The 21,824-nt window shown below is 37.6% G+C and overlaps 1 protein-coding gene across 1 annotated transcript; it reads right to left on the reverse strand.

The window, feature by feature from the left end:
* Nucleotides 1–10,931: 10,931 nt before the first annotated feature.
* ttpa (tocopherol (alpha) transfer protein) lies at nucleotides 10,932–19,884 on the reverse strand. Its single transcript, XM_053330424.1, has 5 exons — nucleotides 19,632–19,884; nucleotides 15,085–15,238; nucleotides 14,517–14,710; nucleotides 13,119–13,229; nucleotides 10,932–12,999 (listed from the first exon to the last, which is right to left on the reverse strand). Exons 1-5 carry the CDS (start codon nucleotides 19,809–19,811, stop codon nucleotides 12,754–12,756), a joined length of 885 nt encoding a protein of 294 aa, XP_053186399.1. The 5' UTR covers nucleotides 19,812–19,884; the 3' UTR covers nucleotides 10,932–12,753.
* Between the last annotated feature and the right edge of the window lie 1,940 nt (nucleotides 19,885–21,824).

The following is a 21,824-nucleotide window of genomic DNA, read 5'->3' on the forward strand; positions in this document are numbered from 1 at the left end:
AAAACTCAGCACCATAGAAACCCCGTCCCCAGTCAAACTGACAGTTGTGCGAACCAATGACAGAAATGCTGTTAAACAAAGAGGCGGGGCTGTGTAATTTATAGACCAATAGGGTTTGAGAGGCGTTGAGCTTATTCAACCGTGTGGATAGTCTTATCTTCACCCCGCCCCCTCCGGTCCTCTTGAACGTGGCAAGATGGAAGGTCTGTTTTTCCTCTCCACACATTTAACATTTAAATATCAAATATAACAACACACAAACGTGTTACAACAACAGCATACAGATTTGTAGCTGAGAGTACAGTCAAAATAATCAAAAACAGCAATGTGGAGAGGGTTTTGAGTCATTTGTGGTTTCAATTCGGCTGTAAATATTTTAATGAGGATTAATACATTCATGATAACTTTGCTTATGCTTTATATTGACTGAGGTAGAAGGAGAAGTAAAAGTTTGTAGCAGCTTACAACTACATAAGGCCAGTCAGAATTCACTTAGAATATATATTTTTTATTTTTTTATTTTTAAAGATAATATTTCAGTATAAAATTAGTATTATTATATGTTGTGCACATGGAGGATCTACCATATGGACAACCTAGGGCCTTGAGCAGAAAGGGGCCTTCAATGATAGAAGAAAGAAAATATATGAACATTCTTTTGTTTGTTTGTTTTTTTAGGGGGGAAGGGGTCTCTACAGAAATATGACCCACAGCTTGACCCATTCTCTTGATGTTGATAATAATTATGGTCACTTTCAGAAACCTAGTATGTCCAAACATATGGAGTTACAATGTTTCCACCCGACAGCAGCGTTATCCAATCAGAATAAAATAAAAGTTGTTTGGGGGACATGAGCTTCGGTGCCCAGGGGCCCCTGTGGCTACTAATGCAGCCTTGCTTGTGCATGCTTTTTTAGAATTTATTTCACTGCATTTTATTATATACTATGTTGCTGCAGAATGTATACTAATACAATTTTCTATTTTACCATTTTACTTCATTTAATTATATTGTGTGTAATGTGTGCTGGGCAGTGATGTTGTAACACTTAAATTCCCCTCTGGATTAATACACTATTTTTAAAGCTTCTTCTTATATACAGTATTTTGTGGTGTCCATAGTATTTCTGACTGTATTACTGAAAATCAAGGACTTTAAATATGCATGGTATTACCATGAGTAAACTTTAATGAGACAAAGTAGAGATCTCAACTGTTTTAACAAGTAAAAAGATGAATCTTTATTAACATTTTGGTCAGCTTCCCTGGGTCACGTGACATATTTTCCTTAACTTTATCACCCTAAGCTAATACACAAACCCAAACATTTGTAACATTGGTCATTTCCCCAAATGTTTTACTAACTGTCTGTAATCTTTCATGTTTTGGTCCAATATTTCTTAGAGATAACACCAAGCTATCTACTACACAATAGGTGATTATATATTTGAGGTAACTTACAGAACTTTTAAGCATCTTTCACTCAAACAGAAAATTTACACCATATGTTGACCATCAATCAACAGTTTGTCATGGTCGGGGTTTAAGTCTCTTCAAATCTCTGTCCACATCCACCCTTTCACAGCTCTTGTCCTCGCTGCCCTGCTATCCACACACACACACACACACACACACACACACACACACACACTCACACACACACACCCAACACCTCCTGCAGAGCACTGACTATTTGGCTATCTCACAGGCATATCTCCCATTTGGTCAGCACACAGACATCACAGCCCCCGGGCGTGTACGTGTGTGTGAATGTGTGTGGGTGGTTGTGTGCTGTGAGAAGGACAGTTGTTCTAACATACTGTATGTATGGTTGAGTGATTGAGGAGACACAAAGAGCTTTGAATTGACCTAATCACAGTGTGGAGTGGTGAGTCTGGATGTGAGCAGTGATCTAATCAAATGAATGGAATGTCATTTGCATGATAGGTGTGTGTTTGTGGGAGAGGATGGGGGGGGGGTGATGTATTTGGTGTCACATGCTTTAAATACTACGTTTCAGCCACAAGAAAATGGTAATATTAAAAAGTCCTGCGGGTTTTTCCTTGTTTGATTTGGACGACTTACAAACACCATGATTATAGCAGCGCTGCCTTAAAAACAACTGTATACTCACTGATAAAAGAATGTGGCCATATGCTGCCCAGACCACTGCTGAATGTGGTGTGGGTGATCTAATCTCAATGTGTTCTCAATGCATCTTGGGTGTTTTAACAACTGTACTTAGTGCTATCCAATCCACTTGTGATTGGATCACCCAGGAGGCATTTTAATACCAGATGTGACCAGGGCCTACTTTGCAATAGCCAGTATGTTTTAGAAGGAATTTAAGGCCATCATAGGAAACATTCTTTGGCTAAATTCTGTTTCAGTACATTATGTTTTTATACCACAGTGAACTGTTGTTGGAAAGGAGACATTGTGGAAGCTCTGGTGACCTAACAACAAATACCATGGTTTCATGCTTTAATTCAGAGCTGATTTGTTCATTATTTTAGGGCTTCTGATTATTTTCATTATTGATTATTCTGCCAATTATTGTTTCCATTAATCAAATAATAGAGTGGTGATGTATTCCAACCTGTTATATCTGGCAAACATTCCAAACCCCAAAGATAACTAATGTACAGTGATATAAAACTGAGAAAACAGCCAATCCTCACATCAGAGATGCTGGAACTAGACAGTGTTTGGTATTGTTTCTTAATTTATTTTCTGTCAAACTTCAAATTGATCATTTCAGCTCATCATTGTTTAACAATGACTATGGTCTTCCACTAATTGTTAACCAAGTATTTTAGTTGCCTAACCTTAACATGAATGGATTATCAACCTGGTTTAAAGGTCAACTGAAACAGCTGTTTTAAGGGAACCCACCGTGTTAAATCCACAAGTGCTGCCTAACGGTCTCTGGTCCATGTTCATGATTCATTATTTTTCATGCATTCTGAGAACTTCATTATTTTGACATTTACTCATTTTGTTGTGCAGTTTGAGTTCTTAATAACTTATTAACAATATCCATTATTCATTCATTCCTTTTTTCAAAGGGTTCTAACCACTAATGGAATGTATTTACCTCTCATTTGTTCATTCAGTGGTCTCCAATACTGTATCTTCATGTTATTTCCGATGCCAGCCAGATTTACGAGCCTTCCTCTGGAGAGGTTGACTTCCTGGGTCTTAAACAGCTTGTAGTTCCATCAAAGCTGCATACATATGACCTTTATTGAGAATAATCGAAGAAATGAATAAGATTGACACCCTGGATGAGCCCCCTAATAGTCATAGCAATTTAACACTTGCATTTGATTTCAATCAGGAAAGAGATGGCACACTCACTTTCATTACAGACATACAAGCTACTAGGACCAATCTCTAGGAGTTGTTGTCACACAAACACAGACATGTCAGGATCTGTTTAAGAATAAAAAGAGGTGCTTTGTTTTAACTCAAGCCTATTAATCAAACTTAGACCTAAAAGCTGGAAAACTTTCCGTCCAACTTTATTTATTATAGTGTATCGTCCTCCCCATACTCCGAATTATCTGAGTTTTTATCAAACTTAGTCCTAACTTCAGATCAGGTAATTATAGTAAGTGACTTTAACATTCATGTGGATGTCGATAATGATAGCCATGACACTGCATCTATCTCTTTATTAAACTCAATTGACATCTCTCAGAGTGAAAATAAACCCACTCACTGTTTTAACCACACCTTAAACCTTGTTCTGACACATGATATTGAACATTTAATAGTTTTTCCACAAAATCCAACTATGTCAGACCATTACTTCATAACTTCTGAATTTCTATTACTGGACTACATGTCATTAGACAAAAATATCTTCTCTAGATGTCTATCTGATAGTTGTAGCAAAATTTAAGGAAGTGATCATTTTTCAATACAACAGAGGACTCTAATGTTAACTTTAGTCCCTTCCAAATTGATCATGTTAATCAGCAGACTCACTGTGAATGACACTTGACTCCATCGCCAGTTTAAAAAAGAATATAATAGAACAAAACTGGTTAGCTCCATGGTATAACTCCCAAACCTGTAGATTAAAGCAAACATAGTGACAATTTGAAATGATTAAGTGTTCACTCAAACTGGATGAATGTTGCTTAGTCTGTGAAGATAGTCCTAAAACCGAAACCAAAATTCATCACCTCCTGCCCTCAACAGGCACCAATGTATTCCCAAATACAGCTGTAAAATCTGACATATATTTAAACTATTTTCTCTGATTGACCTTCCTGAACTCAACCTCCTAAATGATTATCTTCATCTAAATCATCAACCTGCCTTAGCCTGTCTCTAATGATATAGCTACTCTAGAAGGTATTGCCTCCAGCACCATCATAAGGAGTCGGAGGTGCTATCTCTGATCTAGATATGTCATTTAACTTAACATAAAGCAAATTCCAAGGACTGCTTTTTAACAAAATGAGGCACACCCTGTCTCAAAAAGATGCCTTAGCAATTCCTTATCATAATGCATGTTACTAAAACGATTACTTCTCCAGAGTTTTTGTGCTTTCTCTTCTCATAGGTTTCTTTGCGTCATGGTCTTGGACTGCCTGGTTTTGGAGCTTCCAGGTGTCATGGTTGTGGAACTCGTGCTGCCATGGTCCTGCTTGAAGCCAGTGCCGGCTATTATCATTATTATTATTATTAGTCATATTTCTATTATGTTGTTGTTATAATTGTATCTCTCTCTTTCAAGTCATCCAGTCAAAGAAGATGTTCGCACACCTAGAGCTTGGTTCTACTTGAGGTTTCTTCCCATTATAGGGGACTTTTTCTTGCCACTGTCACCATGTGCTTGCTCATAGGGGAATGTTGGGTCGCTGTAAATAGAGATTATAGTCTAGACCTGCTCTATGTGAAAGGTGCCCTGAGGTAAATTCTGTTATGATTTGACTATATAAATAAAACTGACTTCACTTGACTTTCACTCAGGAACATACTGTTCAGACACACCAATGATGATGATTTCTATGACTATCACTAGACATTTTTCACAAATTCACACAAGCATTTGTACATATTATATACAATTATTTCACTCACAGGGAAGGGGTCCACAACACATTTTTGCCCCTTGGCCACCTAGTGGGTTAATCTGGCCCTGCACCTTTACTATACTTTTACGATACCGTACTCACCATGGACATAATCTCTCTCTAACCTTAACCAAGTGTGTTTATTAACCTAAATATGACCTTGCTTCAGCTTCCACCTGATACTGTAGTAAATAACAAAGAAAACCTGATGATAGTGATTGAACCGCAGATGTGTTTAATGTTTGAACATTTTGTTCTATTGGTAAGAGATTGAATCTAGGTATCATTATATTCTGTCTAAAACATATTTTCCAGAGCAAATCAAAGTCTTGAATAATAGAATATATTGATTATAAAAGAGAATTGGGTTATAGACACACCTTAGTACAGTACATGTGATGTGGTGCTGGTTTACATTCACACTTTGACTTGTAACTTTGTCACGGTGGAGTGCATCTCAGCGTCCCTGGGAGCGTTTGTTTTGGTAGGGTAGGCCGCTGGGGGATGGGGGAGTGTTAGCACGGGTTTGATGGGGGTAGGGGTAAGAGGCGGAGACAGCCAAGGCAAAGAGGTCTTTTATGAGGGGCCAGACACATTGACAAGGTCATATGAACAGTGGTTTGACACCTTAAGAAACCTCACCATTATTGGTCCCTCATTGCTGTCGATTGAAAACCACTTATTTCCAATTTTTCATACTAAATATTCCTTTACAGGTTGGGAAAACCCTACTTGTGAAATTAAAAGTTTAAATCACACATGGATTCATGTACACATATAATCACATTGGATTGGATTATCTGACAAGGGGTATTCATAAAGATGAAAACAGGGATGCTTTTCCAAACTCATGGAAGGTTTTGAAGGTATAGGGTTTTCATATACTGCAATGGTAGCTTGGTAAGGAATAGGGGAGTGGGTGTGGTGTCTGCAGGGCAAAGGGCAACAGCAGAGTGGGAGTTTTCCACAGTGAAAAGGAAGAGTGTTGCACAAAGGGAAAACTCAACCCTCCTTGAAAAGATGAGACAGAGGCTGGACAAGTTCAGTCGTCAGAGTACTCAAGCAATTAAGGAGTTTAAGAGTTGAAATCAGAGTGGCAGAAACTGAGATATTCTGACTTTTAGTTTTAGGTACGGTCAAGCTCCAAAAACTGTAAAGTCCACACTTTCCATTTATATCACAGGCTTTCTGTTACATATCCCTCATTGTCTCAGAAGTCTGAAGCTTTAGAAAGCTTACAATGAGGAATATAGACACCATTTCTCACTTTAATTGTACTCACCTCTTCCAAAAGACATGATTAATTTGATTATATTCTTCAGATTTTTCATAAAAGAGTGTCTCAACCACAATATCACATTAAGTCTCTAAAGCATCTTATTTACAGTATATTTATTTCATTTTTGATGTGTTGTGAGGCAGTGTGTTTGTATTTATTGGATCTTTTTGGAATATTATTATGATATTAAAAAAAAGTTAATATGATTTTCAAGCTGTGATGTCTGATTTTTGTATTTGAGTTTTTGCTTTAATAAAGTAAAAAAACAAACAAACAACACAATGCTCCTTCAGAGTCGTACTGCGAATGGTAAATAAATAGGTGTGTGTAAAATTGGTGGAATACCCTTTTAGGCAATTACAAATAATAGGGATACCCCCAGAGGCTTAATTAGCACAAATAGTCTCCCCTGTCTGAATCACATCAGTGTGTTTACATGCACTTAAGTAACCAGGTTACACAGAGAAACTACACTTATTGGATTATGATCAAATGGACAGTACATACAGTAGCTTTATGTCTTTATCTTTGCTTAAACAGGATATACATGAACATTTCTGGTTCCCTGCAGACACTGGATACTTGAATACAAGGAAGTAATGAAGGGAAGCACAGGAGATGATGCAAATACAACAATTGTGGTAGTCACTACAGTAGTACAGCATGCCTGCCAGAGCAAGTTTTATACATGTATATATATATACTGCATATATACATGCAGTATAAAATCAATTACTTTTATACTGTTTCTCAAACCTAATGTACATGAAGAGGCATTACATGTTTTCCTATTCAACTAAAAATATAAACCATTTACTTCAATGTGTTTTAATGCCTGTCTAATGTCTTTCGTTTGGTATGGTCTCAACCAACTGTTGCTTCCAACTAGCAGCTACTGTAATTGACAATAGAAGACTAAGATAAAGATTTCACTTGTCAACAATGTCTGAAATGTTAGGAACAGACAACTCATGTTAGTAAAGTAAATAAAGAAATAAAATTCAGCTCGAGACAAAATAATGAAATGACTAAATAGGAGAATTACATTTGGTTGTAATGTGTGTATGTGTTCTGTGTTGAGTTTTTATCACTGTTACAAAGCCTCTCACACTCTGTCATGTAGCTCTCTTGCGCCATCTGCTGACAGAGCACATAAAACAGCCCCTCTTTCAGGATGGCCTGATTTCTCTGACCCACTTTATACATGCATACACAATATTTGCACTAATACACAAAAGTACCAGGACTCGTGTAACTGTTGCCTATGGCTGTTCTCAGGCCTTCAGATAACAGAACTTTGCTATTTAGACAGAGACAAATCACTCTGGATCAGTGTAGCAGGATGGATTTCTGATACAACAGGACATTGCCCCCAACTATTTTGTGGCAGATCTGCTTCATCATATCTGTTTTCAATGTTTTATTTGAACCTGTGCAGTACAAGTAGCCATGGTAAATAGAGACATGCTTTTGTTTCTAAACAGAAACACTGGTCCAAATGTGTTTTTCCACATACAAAGGACATTAGTGTGTTCTTATTTGTAGGAATACACAGGAGTCAACAGTAGATCTGCTTAATCAACTGATTTATTTAAGACTAATGAGCTATGGTACCTTTTGTGTCACCAGGGGGAGCTGTGTGGTCTGATGAACTGCCTCAAGTGATGTCACTTGACTCAGCATCAGCTGGGGCTGAAGACTACAAGTTTGAAAATGAAAATATTCTGGGGGTGTAAAATTAGAAAGAAGTGAAGTTAGCAGACTTCTGCAGCTCCTCATCTCTGCTGGAAGCTTGCAGCTCTGGGATACATTAGCTGGTACTGGCACGGCATACCCCAATCTCCCAACTAACTGGCTGTTGAGTTGCATTGTGGGTAATGTAGGCATCAGGTAGGAAGAAGAATGTTGATATCACTATCAATTTTGATAGTCTATTTTCAACAATAAAAGAGTGCAATATTAAATCAGTGTACTACTTTAAAAACGAGTTAATCTTTGAACAGTTGTTTCAGATGCTGTCATGCTTTCACTGAGTTGATTGAATACATGTGCAGACCTTCAATTGGCTAAATGATCCCCTTAACAGGATCCTCCTAAATAATTCATATTTCAGAAGACTAACACATTGTCTTCCAACAGAGAACGTAACCATGTGTAACGGGTGGAGGTGGTAGGACCCAGTTGCAGCACAGAACACCAGTTTTAAATGATCTTTATTATAGTCCGCAAGATAAGTGAACAGGTATAGGCAGAATGTGTAGGGCAACAGGCAGGGCTCAGTGTCATCGAAGACAGAGATGGCAGCAGGTAAGACTATGCCAGTAGCACTCATGGACATGAGGTTGACCAAGCTGGAAGTCCTGGGATCTCCTCACAGGATCGAAGCCAGAGGACACCACACAGCCACAGGCAAAGAGGAACAGGCGCTACTCGAGGTCAGGGACAGAAGGCTGGTGCGTTTACCAGAGGAGAGGAGAGGAGAGGAGAGGAGGTCCAAGGCAAGCAGGGTCAAAACCAGGGAATCCGTCCATGAATAAATGCCGGAAGGTCTGGCATGAAACAAAAGCAAATGACGATCTGGCAAAGAGTGAGTGGACAACAGGAGTATATATACTGGCTTGATTACAGATGGAGTGTAGCTGAGAGTCCAGGTGATTACTGATGAAGCCCAGGTGAACAGAGTTAACTGATGAGGTGGGTGTGGCTGATTAGCAGGAATAGAGCAGAGGTGTGATGAATGGAAATTTACCAGCAGCAGGAAAAGAGCAGAACAGACTGTGACACCATGCAACAACATATTATATCTTATATCTTATTTGAAAAACCTTTTTTTAGTTTGTGTCTGATTTTATTTTTGAAAGAGAGAGATACATTTGCATTTCAATACTGTACTATGAGGGAATGCTGTGTATCTCCAGCCACAGTGTTGATGATGATCCATTTCAGTTTTGTGAACCCTTTGAATTAACATCTAAAATGTTTCCAATTAACAGCCATACTAATGTTTATCAGGTCTGTGCAGGAATACATTCATTTAAGTCAAATATGCCTTTAAGATGTGATAGTGACCTGCTGTAAATCTTACACATGAAGGTAAAGGAAGTATTTTGTGTACACCCCCCTGTTGGGAAACTGTGTGTGTGTGTGTGTGTGTGTCACTGCTGCAGGTTTTTAAGAGGAAGGGTGTAGAAAGAGCACAGGAAACTATTGATTAACCTGTAGATTACATCAAGTGATGTTGACCACAGAGTGTTGTCATGTCAAATCTCTACCAATCAAATCTCTAATTTCCACAAAACATGTTGTGAAGAAAAAAGAAAAAAACCCCAGCAAGCTTTCTAACCACTTCTTACAATGTGTAATGATTAACTGTTATCCTCTAGGTGTGCACTTGCTCACATCACGCAACACTGTTCAAACACACAAAAGTAGCATTTCACCTATTTCAGGCAGTTGTGTGTACATGTCAAGTGGTGTAATGCCAACCAAAAGCTGTTGCAGTATCTACTTAGTGGGAAGTTAGTGGTTGAAGCTGACGGGAGACACATCGGTTTCTGTCTGACATGTACTAACAGGTTCCTCAGCAGGGTTGGAAAGTGTGTAAAAAACAAAAAAGAGACTTTCTGCTCAATAGCTGACATCCTTATTTCTCAGCAGTTATCAGTGAAGCTCATATTAGACAGACAACAACTGTCTAATCTTCTGTTGTCTGTATTTCAGCAGGATTTAGACAGAGCCCAGTTAACAATCTACAATCTGTAAAAAACTGAATGTCCCACAAAGAAGGCGGACACAGACACAGGGGGTCATGACCACTTTCAACACACTTCTTCTACACAGTCCTTCATGAATCCTGTGCAAAGCAAGAACATGTTCAGCTTCTGATTTAAGAATTAAAGGCATGAACAGCAGATAAGCAAAAGCTTGCATATTTATGTCATTCACAAACATTACAATCTGAGCCCAGGTGTAGTTTTTGCAGAGAAGCAGATAAAGAGGCTGATCGACATGTTTACTGAGCTGCTAAGTCTGATCAAAGGTCTGTACAGTGACAGTGCACAGACAGAGCAACAGGGACAGGAGGGAGGACAATGAGACAGATAGAAAACAACATGTCAGGGTCATGAGAGGAAAGTTTGAAGTTTTTTAAAAGTAGTACTAAGTTGCATTATTTTGTTCATACTAACACTGAATGAAATCTATAATAATGATAATCTATAATGATGTTTTATACATTAGATAGACAATATTTTACAAACTGATCATATGTTTTGGATATAAAATCTTCATCTAAGAGTAATTTGTAACTAAAGCTGTCAAATAAACATAATGGAATATAAAGTACTGTGGAGTGGAAGTAAAAGAAGCATAAAATGGGAATACTAAGGTACATTGCATCACTTTTTGTTTACAGGATTGTGAAGAGTTCATTCATGCCTGTGAACATGGATAAATCTTTTTAAGTAAGAAAGCTGACTCATTCATTAGTCAGTACGCTCCATGCACTTTAGGTGCTTAACTTGAAAAACACAAGAGAATCAATGAGAGTCTGCACACATGTGTTCCTACACACCATTTATTTAAAACATTATATTCATTGACTCATTAATGTGCACAAATCTTACCCGTCTACTTTAGAAGACACACAGGAATATTTGCCTCCAATATTAGTCAAGTCAACTTTAAGCCGACTTTAAAGTGTTATTAAAAACACAAATAATCTAATGTATAAATGTTTTTTTCTAGTTATCAACCTATTTTCTCACTAGGTTTCACAGGAATTATTAAAAACAATTATAAACTCAATGTGTATAGCGAATTCACATTTTTATGGAAATCTCAGATACATAAATGGTCCAAACATAGTCAAAGGTGCAAGGAATCACAAACATACTTTTACTGATGAAACACCTCCTCCATTAAAATAACAATTTTGATATAAACACACCATTTAATTTCATAAATGATATAAAAACTTTAAAGGTAAACCTTCATTTAAAAAAAAAAGAAAAGAAGGATGAAGACCAAAGATCCAAAGGTGAATATGAACACATGGAAGATGGGATGAATTGGTTGGACTGGCTGATAAGATGAAAGTCTGGATGGAGTGATGAGTTGGAGGGAAGGAAGGGTTCATACTCATCTGCTTGCTATTTGGGATCCAAGTTCTTTCACAAAGCAGCAAACTGTCATGGAGACTCTTACCAGGGGTTCACAGGTTTCCACACTCCTCAAACTGGAGGTTGGTGTTCAGACCAGTGTGTGCTGTCCTAAACAAGCATATGCTACATAAATCTTCTCCCATCAAAGAGGTCCATGGGAGAATTAGCTGTTAGTTATTAGCGTCTAACTATAGAACAACTGTAGAGAACCCTGAAAAACACTCAGCAACATTCATGTTAAAGTGAAAGACCTAAGCCAACGTAGGTCTGTTTCCAAGTGGAGACGACACAGTGAACTGTCCTGTCTTTGAAACAACTCCTAAATACTTGAGTGGCTAGATAACAGTCACAGTTAACCTGAGCAGCTAGCTTGCAGATAGTCTATTGGCAAAAAAAAACCCAAAGTAAAACATAAATTAAAAATGTATAAAACTCTTAAGTAATTGATTTCAACATTGTGGCAACTCCAATGAAGCAATGTATATCACTTTCTTCTTCAAGTACAGAATGGGAGTTAGAACCTGGTTAGCCTAGCTTAACATTAAAGCTAGAGGGAAACAATGAGCTAAGCTCTATCTAAAGCAAAAGACACCCACCAACACCTATAAAAGTTTGCCTATTTACGTAATATATCTTGTTTGTTTAAGTAGTATGAATAAAAATGTAAGCCAGAATTTCATGATGAATAAGAGCAGTTCTGCCTAGCACTAATGAGCAGCGTATCGCAACTTCTGCTAAATTATAATAATAATGTTATTGTTATCAAAACAAGATGCAACAAGTTAATTAGTGAACTTTAGGGATATAATACTTTTTCTAGCCTACAGAGTATGAACCTAGCGTTGCGTTTCCATCCTTCATGCTAAGCTAGGCTAACCACAGCCTGAATCCAGCTCTGCACTTAAAGCTATGAGAGATTTATATCAGTTTTCTCACCTCACTTGGTAAGAAAGCAAACAAGTGTATTTTCCATCAGGAGATGCAACTTGTTTGGGTGGATTTTAATTAGTAATGTAACCAGGAGGACAGCTATCAATGTAACTAACAGGCAAACATCATGTAAACTCAAAGTCAACCTAATGGTTCAATGCTGAAGGTTTAAAAGCAGCACAGACAGTAACAATGTCTTTCCAGCTCTACTGAAGCTACCAACAACTTCCACAGTTAGTACTCAAGAGTTAAGAACAGTGCATTAGATTGTTTTGATCCAAAATCTCAATCATCATCCCTGTGAGAGCTGTTCAGTCTCATTTTCTTCTGAGATCAAGTCCTCAGAGGCGGTAGCAATGTCACCTGTTGGGTGGGCGGCAATCTGGTTCAGGAGCTTCTCCGATTGAATAAGGTTATTGGTCCAGTCTTGACATGCCTCCTCTATTTCAGAACCCTCCCCTCCATATTCTGGAGGCAGGACGGGCGGTGAGAAGAAGTCGCTTAAAGTATCCTGAAAATCAGAACCATGCATGTGGATCTGCGGTGGAGAGAGAGGGGGGACTTGATTTTAAAAGACTGATTAGAGGCTTTTCTGCTATTTATTTACATGTAAAAGAGAGTTTACTGTAATTATTGTATGAGATAAACTGTGCTCACCCTCTGTTTGATCTTTTCTGGCAGGAAGGGACGAAGCATGGAAAAGACCGGCCGGAAGAACATTGGCACATTGACCAGATGGATTCCTCTAACTTTCAGTGGAAAAGAGTCCTGATAAACAAACACACACAAACAGACACACACACAGGGGTAAATACACATTCAGCAAACTGATGTTGTGTTAATCAGTTCTATGAAATAATATGGAACAGCAGCACAGCATCAGATTCCCTCCTTTTAAGACAGACAGATAAAAAGACTTTGAATAATAATTAGGATCTGATATGGATGGTTTAGCCTGCAAACTGTTCATGATGATGCCACAAATCCTGCTTGTAGCTACATGCCTTAAACTCAGATTAAAGTCGAGCACAGAGAAAAGAGAAACTTCCCCATTCAGCAGATGAATGTTTAGACAAAAACTCTGCACATACGGGACTTTTAGTAAAAAACAAAAAGGTTTATCCTATGAAGCAAGAGCTGGTAACCACGGGCAGCTGGTGTTACATGATGAATGTTTCAAAATACGTATGTGCAGCAATATATTTACATTGCTAAAGTGTGGGAAAATGAACTGATTACATACATATTCTTGATTATATATACAGAAAGTCCAACTGAAATCACATTTAATCGTCCATTTATTTAGGAAGAAAAAATATCTTAGAAGAAAAATATGAGAATTGAACCTTTTTGTCACAGCTGGCTAAATGTGCGTGTCAGTGTCCGTTGGATTGACAGCTGCTGGCAGGCTGCCACAGTGCTAATTTTATACCATGCAGACAAAGTTAAACTGCTGTAGTTACATGTTATACAGTAGACAGTATATTGGTGGTGACTGAGGAGTGATGACCACAGAGGCATCTACCAGGACAAGTGACACTTTCAGCTACGTTTACATGCTATTTAAATCATTTTCAGATGCTGTTCTCCCTTTGTTTGATAAGAAAGGAAGTTCACACCTTTATCAAATTGATACATGTGACTTGTCCCCTTATGACAGGTAGATTCTCTGAGTTTCGGGCCTTAATGATGTGAATCATATGCTATAGCCTCCACAGTCCCAGCACACCTGAACACCTATAGAGTGATACACTCTCCACCACCTTTGTCAAGCATTGTATTAGCTATAGTATGTTCCTTACATGCAATTGGAAAGATACAATAACACTCAAACCTCTTGCTTGTGTTGCAACATGCTATTTGTTTGATAGCGCCTGTTATAAAGTGTTGGGTGTCATCTGCATAGCGATAGAATATGGTACTGTGGATGAAAACCCACATAAAGCATGGCATGACCATAGCACATTAAGGGTTAAGTGTCCAGCTTTACAGCACACAGAATGAGTTGTATTCACAGTAAATTCAACTTGATCAGAAGTATTCTTTTTGGCCTACCGAGAGGACAGAGGATATCTTTTTGGCGAGGTAAGGGTTAATCTGCCAGGCGTGGCCTAAACTCCACCCCTGAAGGTCAAATATGACCTTAAGGCCCCGCCTTTGCGTCTGAGTCTCCATGGCGATGATCTCTGACGTCATGAGGCTGACTCTGAACACCTGGATGGCTGTCCAGTCTTTTGGGATCCACTCACCTGCAGACGCACAGACACACAGACAACTACAATCAGTCTTTAAACCTGCATGAAGTGATGTTATTTCTCCTGTGAAGTGTGAATTTCATTATTATTATTATTATCATTATTATTATTATTTTTATTATTATCAGCATCAGGGTACATCACTGTACATCAAAACCATAATTATCTGCTGTGTCTATTATATATTCAAACACATACAAACACACACACAATGAGTATTATTCCGTGTGTATAGCGCCTCCTCGGCAAAGTGGACACTTTCAGAATTGCAGCTAATGTGACACTATGGGGCCAATATAGACCCATACACATGAACTACAACAGTAACAGCAGTAAAAACACAACTACATACACATATGTATACTGACCAACCCTGTAGACGAGCACCCTACTGCCCGTGTGATCCCGCACTGGGAGGACGGCATGGTATGATGTGTTGAGGAGGCCAAGCACTGAGGAGGGAGACAGACAGGTGCTGATCTCAGGACTGTCCCTCCGCCACCGCTGGTAGTTCAATAAGAGCTGTAAAGTATGTTATTATTATTTTAGATATTATGGGTTTCAGTATTTTGGTTTTGGTTCAAATTGAACTTAAACTTGATACATTTTTCAGCTTTATTTGTAATTTGTAGTTCAGCTGGTGGCATGTTGGTTGTGTGTTACACTTCTTTGTTTTGCCAATGGTCTGATCAGCCATTATGTAGTGTATATTTCCATTGGGTTTAGTTTGTGAGGTCAGTTTGGTCTGTTTAGTCATTGTTAAACCATTGGATAGCCTGAGTCAACTTCTATTTGACTTATCTTATGAGCCCAGAACTTTTGTTACACATCTTCTTCTTTGTGCAGATAAGACCTCCCTTTTTTTTAAAACTACCTGTGACTCTTCATGCCTGCCAGCAGGATCCTTTACAGTCTATTTAAGATGATATTTACTATACTCTTCCAGGAGTTGGCACAGAACAAAGAGCTTTATGATCTTAAATCTACTCTGTAATCTGTGCCAAACCCTCAGAGTAAATATTCGTGCGGCAGATCAAATCAAACAGGAAATAAAAATTAGGGATGTGTGATAATATCAGCATGCCACCAACATGCAATGGGTCTGTCGGACAGGGACAGAGGAGCTGCCGTGTTCAGCTGCATGTATAGAGAGAGCTCAGCTGACAGGATGTACTACTCTGTCTGAAAAAACGTCTTCTTTTTGGTTCATAAGAACAGTTGAAAACTAGCATATCAGGTGCATTACCTCAACCTTCTGCTCCAGAGTCTGGACCAGAGATTAAATCCTACCCAGTAATCCACTAAGCAGGTTCATTAAAGTCTTAATGCTGAGTTCCTGAACTCCAGTCTTCCTAAATTCCTCCTTCATATTCTGTTGTTCTTGATCATACTTAATACAATTTATGATTGCATGTGTAATATTCTCCTCAACCAGATGGAAAAACATGCACATCTATCGGTATCGGCATTGGCAATCAGTCAAAATGAGTTGGGAAGATATTGACATGTGAGTGCATCACTAATGCTGGGCTGTAAGGTTGTAATAAACACTGGATTTAAGTGACTGTGTGTGTGTTAAAACTCAGTCAGTGTATCAGTGGTTCAGACTGCTGAGCTTAGTCCCACTTGGCAGAACTCCAGCTGCTTTCAAATGAAAATAAGCAAGTCAGCCTTCCTGCTCTGAGCTCTAACGTCCCACATGATACATGCAGTCAGTCATTTCATGCTCTTATAAAAAACTGTGTGCAGCCTCCACCAACAGATTGAACATACTCAAACTGAAAAACTACACTGATTTTACAGTCGATTTTCAATCATACTATAGGAACAAGTACAGACTTATTAAGAGGATTTAATGTTTTTGTTTAATGTTGTTTAAACTCTAATGAACTATTAATGGCTGACAGTGTGAGCTGTGAGCTTCTACATGACTGAACACAGCTATTTGTTTCATGCAGACCTGCCAGCTAGAGTGAAAGAAGAGGAGAGTTCAAGGAGACTGTATTCAGTATATGAGGACATGTACGTTTATATTAGTTCAATTTGTGTATCATTTGTTATCTGTTTGTTAATAAGCCATAACTAAGTAGACAAATATAAGTATTATAAAATATAATAAAAGTATTTAAATTGATCTGCCATCAGACAGAGTTTAATGTGCCACGGTAATGACTGTGATGTACTTCTTCTGGCACTTTTTTTTGCACATTTTATTATCATTTATTACATTTTTTTTGATTTATTAGTACAATTGGTAGGTATTCTAGTCATTATTTTAGTTTTTTATTTATTTAGTTTTTTATATTACGTGTGGCCGTCCTGTGGATGTAGCTGCATGTTATTTGCTGAGAAAGATCAATGACGTATCGTATACTGATTGTTTTCTAGAGCAGTAGGTTGATTGTTCGCACTACAAAATGTAAGAAATGAATGGAAAATATAAAACACAGTTTCACAGAGGCCAACGATCTTCATTGTACTGTAATATAAAACAAAGAAAATGTAATATAAAAATGTAATATAAAAGAAAGAAAAGTAAAACTGTTACAGACTTATTTTCTTTTTTTCTAGTTTTTCAGCTCTATGCGTCTCTCCTTCAGTCAATCAATCAATCAATCTTTATTTGTATAGCGCCAAATCACAACAAAGTTATCTCAAGGCACTTTACACATAGAGCAGGTCTAAACCAAACTCTTCAGGTTTAATTTTAGAGAGACCCAACATTCCTACATGAGCAAGCACTTGGCGACAGTGGCAAGAAAAAATCCCTTTTAACAGGAAGTTTCTTCTGCAAATCTTGGATACAGTTAATTAAAGGGTCATTTTACCCATATAAAGAATATCCTGCTCACGCCCAGTGGTCTCTAGCAATGCAGATCATTCTGGTTTCGTCTGCTGGGATTCTGGAATTATCTGTGTGAAATTTCTGCCTCCATCTAAATAAAATGGAAGTGACAGTGGTGTGCCTTTCTAAAATCACTGCACACTGTCAGTAGTCTTTGTAGGGACTGGATCTTTGTTAGAAAGTCTTGTGATTTTGCAGAATTGACCCTTTAAAGAATTCATGGATGTTAGCAGGTAGGTTTCTCAATCAAGTACCAATCAAGTACTCAATCAAGACCATATTAACTTATAATGTGATTAGACTAGGCTGTCATTTCAAACACGTCTCTCAACTTTAAAAGCTGTGTACAATATCAGCCTTTACAGTGATATAGCCCAGCAGTGAGGTATCTCTAATTATTACATGCAGCTTTTACAACATCAAGAAAGAAATCAACAACAGTTTTTTACTTTGATTTTGTTCACAATAGATATTAAGTACTAGTGATTTTCGAGTTGAGGATCATTTAAAATCATCAGTCAGAGGTCATTTGATGGCTCTTGGATAAGCATGGCCTTTTCACCCTGTGAACTTTTTTACACATTTTATTAGAGGCTATTGTTATTAATCTGTTGTATCCAGGAGAATATTTCTTATACTTCACATATTGAATATTACTCCCTGTGAATAGCGCCCCCCGCAGTAAAGTGGACACTGTTAGAACTGCAGGTCATGTGAGACTCCGGGGTCCATATACTGTAGACTTCCCATACACATTAACTACAATAGTAACAGCAATAAAACCACAAATACTATTTTGTGAGCATCACAAACACAGATAAGAAGTTTTGAAAGATCTGTGTCAGTATGTCATGTCAGCATGTCAGCATGTTCTGTCATTAATTCATGTGATAGCTGAAGCTGGATAACCACTCAGAACCAGAACACTGAAGCCTGAATATATTTTCAGACACACACTCTCATGCAACCGTCATCACTTATAAACATACTTTGGCGTTTACAATGAGTGTCCTTTTAAAAGCGATTTGAGTAGAATTTACAAATGCATTATACATTTAGATGAACTTAACAGAGCAGTTCCTTTCTGGGTAGTTATGCTACCCAGAAAATTAAAAAACAAAAACAGATAAACCCTTTCAAACACCTGGAGAACATATTGAGTTCAAGTATTGATGAGTTAATGTGTATAAAAGTGTACTATTATATAGAGTCATGTTAAACTGTAAGCTATTCTCAACACATTTGGCCTTGAGACATATCTAGCTGAGTCATTTATTAAACATTCAAACGCAGTCAAGCTTTAGAGGGCAGGTTGACATACTTTCAGTTGTGTCTTAAAACCACAGTCATAATGCATAAATGAACAATCAAACCTGTTTTTCTTCCTTGAATTATTTCCTCCTGTTCATTCTGGCCATTAGAAGATCCAGATTACAGTGTTTTTTAGTGCCAAAGTATACTTCCACCACAGCTCAACAGGAAACACTAAGAGGGAATTTGATGGTAAACAGACTGTAAATGTATCGGATATCACTTGATATGAATAACTCACACTGCTAAAGCTCAATAGAAGCTGATCATCTACTTTTAAATGACTGTGTGGACACACTGTGGATTTAGTCCTCCAACACTATTGAAAGCACATTTGAAGGAGATCTTTTAATAGTCAGTATGAACAGGAGGAATGATTACTGAGAGGAACAACACACTGTTGATATGGACACTTGACTGTTATTTTAAGACACACTTGAAAAATGTTGAACTTGTCCTTTAATGTTTTAACGGTTTATGGTAAAACAAAAAGAAAAAAAGACTATGACAGCAGCTCCGTTCACTTTCAGCTGTCAGTGGATTGGGAGACAGTGATCAGAAATCCTCAAGGAAGCTCAAACGCATAAAAGAAGGATTTATGGTAAACGACGTCTCTTTCCGCCAATAATCAAAACTTTCCACAAACTTCTATAAAGTCTGTGCTAAGCTCTTGTTGAATACTGAAACTAACTATGAGCTCCTGCACGTACTGTAACAGTAAGTTTGGGTTTTTTTTTCGCTGGAACGATTGTGTTGTACCTTCAGAGAGAGCTCCACGTCGAAGTCTCTGGCCCGCAGAAACTTGATGAGAAAGCCGTCGGAGAAAGTGTTGACGGTGGACAGCTCGCTGTCCTGCAGCGCTCTCCGCCTCAGGCTGCTCACATGCGGCTCCAGCAGCTCCGAGTCGTCCGGTAGTTCATTGAGCTGAGGCCCGTTCATGGCGCACTCAGGTCGGCTTACATTTCACTGCAAGCGGGCTGAAGGAGAGGAGGAAGATACACACACCTAATAGTGGGAGGTAGTGTGTGTGTGTGTGTGTGTGTGTGTGTGTGTATGTGTGTGTGTGTGTGTGTGTGTGTGTGTGTGTGGCAGAGACGGGGAGGGAGAGAGAGAGAAAGAGACGTCCTTATGCGCCAAATGAACACAGCTGTAGGAATTAGAGTTACAGTGTTTTGTGTATGATTGTTCTGTCCTTGATGCATAGATTGACATGTATCTACATGAATGATGTAGTATGCAGTATTACAGTAAAAGTACTGCAGTATTATGATTGATGTAGTATGCAGTATTACAGTAAAAGTACTGCAGTATTATGATTGATGTAGTATGCAGTATTACAGTAAAAGTACTGCAGTATTATGAGTGATGTAGTATGCAGTATTACAGTAAAAGTACTGCAGTATTATGATTGATGTAGTATGCAGTATTACAGTAAAAGTACTGCAGTATTATGATTGATGTAGTATGCAGTATTACAGTAAAAGTACTGCAGTATTATGAATGATGTAGTATGCAGTATTACAGTAAAAGTACTGCAGTATTATGAGTGATGTAGTATGCAGTATTACAGTAAACGTACTGCAGTATTATGATTGATGTAGTATGCAGTATTACAGTAAAAGTACTGCAGTATTATGAGTGATGTAGTATGTAGTATTACGGTAAAAGTACTGCAGTATTATGAGTGATGTAGTATGCAGTATTACAGTAAAAGTACTGCAGTATTATGAATGATGTAGTATGTAGTATTACAGTAAAAGTACTGCAGTATTATGAGTGATGTAGTATGCAGTGTTACAGTAAAAGTACTGCAGTATTATGAGTGATGTAGTATGTAGTATTACAGTAAAAGTACTGCAGTATTATGAGTGATGTAGTATGTAGTATTACAGTAAAAGTACTGCAGTATTATGAGTGATGTAGTATGTAGTATTACAGTAAAAGTACTGCAGTATTATAGTGATGTAGTATGTAGTATTACAGTAAAAGTACTGCAGTATTATGATTGATGTAGTATGCAGTATTACAGTAAAAGTACTGCAGTATTATGAGTGATGTAGTATGTAGTATGTAGTATTACGGTAAAAGTACTGCAGTATTATGAGTGATGTAGTATGTAGTATTACGGTAAAAGTACTGCAGTATTATGAGTGATGTAGTATGCAGTATTACAGTAAAAGTACTGCAGTATTATGAGTGATGTAGTATGCAGTATTAGAGTAAAAGTACTGCAGTATTATGAATGATGTAATATGCAGTGTTACAGTCAAAGTACTGCAGTATTATGAGTGATGTAGTATGCAGTGTTACAGTCAAAGTACTGCAGTATTATGAGTGATGTAGTATGCAGTATTACAGTCAAAGTACTGCAGTATTATGAGTGATGTAGTATGTAGTATTACAGTAAAAGTACTGCAGTATTATGAGTGATGTAGTATGTAGTATTACAGTAAAAGTAGTGATATATTATTATATATAACATTTATTAATAGTGAAGCATCAGTGTTAGAGCAGCATGTTACTGTTGTAGCTGCTGGAGGTGGAGCTAGTTTACACTACTTTATATACAGTTAGCTAGTTTACACTACTTTATATACGGTTAGCTAGTTTATACTACTTTATATACAGTTAGCTAGTTTACACTATTTTATATACAGTTAGCTAGTTTATACTACTTTATATACAGTTAGCTAGTTTACACTACTTTATATACGGTTAGCTAGTTTATACTACTTTATATACAGTTAGCTAGTTTACACTACTTTATACAGTTAGCTAGTTTACACTACTTTATATACAGTTAGCTAGTTTACACTACTTTATATACAGTTAGCTAGTTTATACTACTTTATATACAGTTAGCTAGTTTACACTATTTTATATACAGTTAGCTAGTTTATACTACTTTATATACAGTTAGCTAGTTTACACTACTTTATATACGGTTAGCTA

The sequence above is a fragment of the Scomber japonicus genome, chromosome 12 (genome assembly GCF_027409825.1).
Source record: "Scomber japonicus isolate fScoJap1 chromosome 12, fScoJap1.pri, whole genome shotgun sequence".
Classification (NCBI taxonomy): Eukaryota; Metazoa; Chordata; class Actinopteri; order Scombriformes; family Scombridae; genus Scomber; species Scomber japonicus.

Coding starts and splice junctions, on each gene's coding strand:
- ttpa (XM_053330424.1), bottom strand. CDS start 19,811: ATGAACGGGCCTCAGCTCAATGAACTACCGGACGACTCGGAGCTGCTG. Junction 15,239..19,631: donor ACGTGGAGCTCTCTCTGAAG/GTACAACACAAT, acceptor CATACTTTACAG/CTCTTATTGAACTACCAGCG. Junction 13,000..13,118: donor CAGAAAAGATCAAACAGAGG/GTGAGCACAGTT, acceptor TCTCCACCGCAG/ATCCACATGCATGGTTCTGA.